The 6,000-nt window shown below is 46.4% G+C and overlaps 1 protein-coding gene across 3 annotated transcripts in view; it reads right to left on the reverse strand.

Moving 5' to 3' along the window:
* cep162 (centrosomal protein 162) overlaps positions 1 to 6,000 on the reverse strand; it is a 50,522-nt gene that overhangs the window by 29,167 nt on the left and 15,355 nt on the right. For all 3 annotated transcript variants that reach the window (XM_035384624.1, XM_035384607.1, XM_035384617.1), the window contains 4 exons: positions 5,998 to 6,000; positions 4,480 to 4,696; positions 3,324 to 3,463; positions 1,023 to 1,265 (listed from right to left, as the gene is read on the reverse strand). The exon at positions 5,998 to 6,000 is cut by the window's right edge and continues 178 nt beyond it. In XM_035384624.1, coding sequence (XP_035240515.1) covers positions 1,023 to 1,265; positions 3,324 to 3,463; positions 4,480 to 4,696; positions 5,998 to 6,000 — 603 coding nt within the window. The remainder of the gene's footprint in view (positions 1 to 1,022; positions 1,266 to 3,323; positions 3,464 to 4,479; positions 4,697 to 5,997) is intronic.

A 6,000-nucleotide genomic window follows, 5' to 3' on the forward strand; every position in this document is an offset into this window, starting at 1 on the left:
TTGATGAGAGAGCGAGGAGCTAATTTGCTTTAGATAACGTTCGCCAAGTTTCTTAGCCAATGAAAAGCTTTAGCCACTATGTTTATCTCTGCTTTGGTCTTTGTAACTGAACAATATAAATGTAAAGCCATAGCCTTAACCTCTATGACCAAATCGAGAACAGTGGCAAACTTTGAGCTTGAGTTGAGATGTAGGAAGGAAGAAAAAAAAATCCAATCTGAAGACTGGAAGCACAAAAGCGTTCTGACTGCAAGGTTAGCGCGGCCCACCGAAGAAGAGGACATCCCTGGAGTGCTCAGAGCACTCGGCTCTTCAGATAAACAGCTGACATCTCGAGAAGTTTCACTGAGGGAAAATAAACAACTGCTCAATTGAGCTCTGCCTCTTCAGCAGACCGTACAAGTGCAGATCTTAATGAATTCCAGCCCCGTTCAGATGAAAATGTCCATTAACTGATCTGCTCAGAACAGCACAACCTGTTATTAGCACAATAGAGTAATGAGGACATGGTGCAGCAAAACCATGACAACAGCCGCTGACACGGGCCTTCTTTGCCCGACTTTAATGAGAGATTATATTAAAAGCTCAGCTCGCCTCTGCATTGTCTTTCTGCCAGTGGACACTGTCTTTTCTGAGTGCGGTACATATGGAGTTGTTGTCTAATGCTCGCGTTCACAGCTAACCGAGACAAACTAAGACGACTGCTGTAAAGTTCTGGTACGCGTGGGTTCCCTTGGGGTCCTCCGCGGTGGTGCGTGGGCTGGGATGTGGGAGAGGAGGGTGGTGCTACATTACTGTTTTTACTTGATACGCATTTTCATTCTCTTTTATGTATCCTTTTTTCAAATTCACCACTTGTATTTTTCCCTATGCTCCAGGCTGTGTTAGAAACAAGCGGTCATAAAAAAAACTCAATTCAGTCAAGGTTTCCCCACAGAGGCACTTGGCCCCTGTGGTGCAGTGGGACAGAGTTCTGGCGGTGCCAAGTTTAATCTGAGGGAAGCGGGCTTGGGAAAGCTCACCTTGCTCTGCAGGATGTAGTTCTCCTGCTTGAGGGCGATGACCTCTTTGCCGTGCGCCAGCTGAAGTTCTTCCTCACGGGCACGAAGCTCCGCCTCCTTGCGCTCCAGCTGCAGTTCCATCAGGGCCACCGGGTGGCGCTCCGAGCTCCGGCACTCCTGCACGTCCTCGCTGCGCCGTGTCGGAGCGACCTCGCTCTCCCGCTGCGGGCTGCCCGGGGTCCTGACCCCCCCCGCCTCATCCTTCTGCAGAGAAACGGGGCCGCTCTAAATATACTGACAACTTACGCGTCCGCTCAACCGACGCTTCTCTTTTCACTGAAACTAAAATAAAACGCAATCAAGAGAAAATGAGCATCAGGGATTGTGTGATCGTGTTTAGCAAATTTAGACAACAATTCCTTTTTATGGTAATCAGGATGAATTAAAACAACAGCTGGGCCGGTTTTAGAACACTGGAACACTTTAGAATGTTCTGGCTGATAACTGCCTCTGTTATAGCTTTTTAAGATGCTGTTGACACATCCATGTTTCACTTTGTGACATTTCCAATGAATCCTTGCTCGGCTGTATGCCTGCGTTACAGCCCCTATAGTGATACACTGAGGGTTGAAACACTGGTCACATGTCACAAGTCACATGGTCAGAATATCTACAGCACCTATACATTTACCAATTCTTGACGCAACGCTACTTGACATTCATTTCTTTTCTTAATGTAAGTATTACTGATTAGCATTGCATAGACTCTGGCATGATATCGAGTAATAAAATAAAACTTGAGCAGTGCCTTCAGGCATTGTGGACTGATATTCCCCTCTCTAGCCGGAGGGAAAGCGGATCAAAGGAGCCGTCTGAACTCTTCAGCTTTTTACAGACTCGTCCACTGAGAGCGGCTTTGGGAGTGACACTGACGAAGAGTCAAGCAGGAGACAGCTACGCGTCAACAAAATGTGGATGACTGTGTGTGTGTGTAATTATTTGGTCAATCTAGACTATTACTTCAATGGGGCTGAGCCCGCACACTGTGTGTATTGGAAGGGAACTTATCCCAAAATGACGACCAATGTGCTGAGATGGGCCAACAAAATATCTTTGTTTATTCAAATCATAAGTGCAAAAACAGAGAAGTGCTCAAAGTGCCAAAAAGAAAGACGGCAAACGTTTCGGTCAGGAAACCACCTAATAATCCAGACTGCAAATGATCTGATGTGAGGGGTGTGCAGGGGAGGGGCGAACAATGATCAAAACTTCTGATGCGCAACCGTGCGTGCGTCATTGGTTCCCAGCGGATCGCAAAAAAACGTTTCACTGTTGAAGGATCCTACACCAAACACAGCCCGGGTTCAATGCGGGATGAATGATCGACATTACGCCACGATTACGATACAGATGAGCGACACTGATCTACGTGGTGCCGTGATACTCCCCCCCAGCACACTCCCCTCCTTACTGGATTAGATCAAACCATCTCTGATGACTCACGCTTGTGATCTCACAAATTAAAAGCAGCGATGAATGCCTGACTGCCCTGCACATCCTTTATCCGCAGCTGGGTTCCAAGCAATTAAACTTCCTTCACGGACATGTGGCAAGTCAGCTAGCAGCTGCTTTTTTAAAATGCGAAACAATTCTGCCCGGCAACCAAGAATGCACCAAGGCAAGGCAGGGCACCCGGAGTTCAGACACACACAAGGCTCACTCCATAACTTTCTCCTCATAGCATGTTATTGCTACCCATTCTGCACTGCTGCCTCTATGTAATACTTTTAGTCGAACGTGGCAAAATAGGCACTGCCGTCCTCCCTGACTGTTTGCAGACTGTTTGTTCATAATGCCTCCACCCCCATTTCACCCTCTCAGAGTGTTTGAAAGCACTTTGGTGGACGTGTTATTTTGTCTTGCCGCTTCTGTAGAGAAACCTGGGGACCCCATCCGCTGTCCTCTCTTTAATGTCTGGCGCTAAAAAGAAAAAAAGCAGCAGTCCATCGATCCTCCGGTGCAATTTAGCCTTTATTTCCCCAGAACCTGCGGTGGGTGGGGGCCCGCAGGCAGGCCCGGAGGCTGCAGTGGAGACACACGCGGCCGTACAAAAACGCATCACCAAGCCGGCAGGTCGTCACACCCTTCCGCACGCACCTGAATTATCCTTCACAGCGCACAGAGGCTGCCTGAGCCCGTATAAACCGCACGCTAAATCTGAAACGATATGAAAATACCCTACCCTTTTAATCCTAAAGCCGGCGGGCACGAGAACAGTGAAATCAATCCACACGTACAGGGGCGAGGTGCGGCCCGCCCAACCTTTCTCTCCGAGTGACGTCGAGTCTCGCCGTTGTCCTGGCAACCGCTCCTTTCCATCTGATGCTGGAGGTAGTCGGCGAAAGACTGCACGGACGCGATGAGCTCACTGCTTACCTTCATCCCAGCATTAGACTGGGAACCTGCATGAATTAAAGCAATACATCATAGGAGCTTAACACAAACTGCATGGCTATTAAATGATGTCTGGGCTAGAGTTTGAAGCGATTACTTTTCATGCTGTAGAAAACTAATATTAACCGACTGTAGCCACCGTGAATACCAACGCTTGCATACTGCTTGAGACTTACTAGGATAAGCTCACACGACACAGTAGTGTTTTAGGGTTATTAATTGTAAAATTGGAACCTTCAACCATGATCTGATGCACCCACCCTGATGACTGTACACTGACTGACTTAAACTGACCTGTCTAGCTCCAATGGTGCTTAAAGGATTTCAAGAAATTCATGAAACATCAGACAAGTTTGCCCATCACTTAACTTGGGATGCTACAATTTCTATTTCACACTAGGGAACTCTCACATTTGGTTATGAAATCGTTTGACTCAGAAACCTGTGGATGTGTGGGCTGGTTCACAGGTTCCCCGGCCCAGCTCCAGCACCCGGACCGTGTCAGCGGAAAGGCTCTAATAGAGGAACTAGCAGGACAAGCTCTAATAGAGGAGCTAGCGCATATCATAGGACTGGCCTGTCGCTACCTGGTGTGTCACTAGGACCCCCTCTGCGTCAGTATTCAGGAGATTTACTTCTCTGTGTGACTCATCAGATGAGTTTACTTCTCTGTGTCAGTGATCATGTGAGATATCTGCTTCTCTGAGTCAGTGATCAGGTGAGTTATCTGCTTCTCTGAGTCAGTGATCAGGTGAGTTATTGGATTCTCTGCATTAGTGATCAGGTGAGTTATTGGATTCTCTGCATTAGTGATCAGGTGAGTTATCTGCTTCTCTGAGTCAGTGATCAGGTGAGTTATTGGATTCTCTGCATTAGTGATCAGGTGAGTTATTGGATTCTCTGCATTAGTGATCAGGTGAGTTATTGGATTCTCTGCATTAGTGATCAGGTGAGTTATTGGATTCTCTGCATTAGTGATCAGGTGAGTTATTGGATTCTCTGCATTAGTGATCAGGTGAGTTACCTGCTCCGTCCTGCTTCAGAGGCCCTGGTTTCAGACTCTTCTTTGGACCCTGGGTCAGAGGCTTCCTCTGAGGGAGAGGGAAGGGCTTTGCGGTCGGGCCAGTTTTGCTGGGCCCGGAGGTCTTTGTTGCCGTGGGAGACGGCCTGTCTGATGCTCTCTTGTTCTTTGCACTCTTCCTCCAGGAGGAGGGGGAGGAAACCGGAGACCACACAGCAGACTGGGGGAACAGCAGACTTCAATGTAATCTTCATCATATCATCATCATCACCACCATCATCATAACCAACATCATAAATAAAAACCCTAGGTTAACCTAACCCCTTTACACACTGTATACTGGGAACATATGGCTAAGTCTTAACCCGGGGTTAATGATTTACACTGCATCTTGTTAGCCCAGGGTTAAATGTCTGTTGATACACAATGTTTACATTCCAGAATTGATTTGCCATTCCCGATGATGCATTATTGTCTTTAACTTGATTGTGTTCTCTCTCACATTTCTTTAGTTCTTCCCTCAGCTGAGCGGGAACCTTGTATATCCTGCCTTTGACAGCTTTGCAGACATCTGGTGAAAAACCTATTTATTGCTACAGGTGTCATCAAGTTTACTTTGAACAGATTTCTCCACCTACAAACGAATAAATACATTTATCTCCTCCTGAGAACAGTTAGTTTGTTTGGTTACTAGTTTAAACGTTTTTATATTTATTTATTATTACTTAGATAATGTTAACTGCTTAAATTTGTTTAATTTTTAACCGAAACGAATACACCAGAAATGCATGGTGAAGCACTGTGTTTGGAGTACAGAAATATCACAACATGCTCATCGTTTATTCAAACCTCCATTCACACTGGCAACAGTCAGCTCCTGTTTACAGGGATAGCCCAGAAAATGTGGGGAAAACCCTGCTCCTGAGCAGGGCTAGCTAACCCTAGGTTAAAGTCAGGGTCCGCCGACTATATAACTTGCCAGTGTGAAACGTCCGTTAACTCAGGGTTAAAACTGTTTTAAAAAGCGTTTAGCCCAGAGTTAAGTGCAGAGTGAAAACCCCTAGAGAACGTTCATATGCCTGAGATGGCTTTCTGCTGTTAGCTGTAATCTCTCTGCTCCTCTATGCGCTACAGTCCACAGCTCAGATGACAGAAAGAAAAGATGTGGGAGATCCAGAGCCCACACAGTTAATCTAACTCCTTTATTTGTCTCTTTTCTATATTCCCACAGGTGCTGAGTCACCCACCCACCCACCCCCTTCCCCCCACTGCTTCTGCCTTTTTCTGTTTTTAACGAATTCTGCAGAATGCAGACCTTTCATGGTTCATGCTGCTAATAAAAAATATATTTTACTGCGACATAATTTTTTTGGTGAAACTAGTCATATCACAAACACAATGCAGAACAGTGCTCAAAAACTTCAGTATTAAGATTTCCGTCTGTACCGTGTCTTACAGATGTAATGTACCTTTCAGCGCCTCTCTCTCTACTCTGTCCCTCTCTCAGGACCCCCCCCTCACCTT

Source organism: Anguilla anguilla, chromosome 1 (genome assembly GCF_013347855.1).
Source record: "Anguilla anguilla isolate fAngAng1 chromosome 1, fAngAng1.pri, whole genome shotgun sequence".
Classification (NCBI taxonomy): domain Eukaryota; kingdom Metazoa; phylum Chordata; class Actinopteri; order Anguilliformes; family Anguillidae; genus Anguilla; species Anguilla anguilla.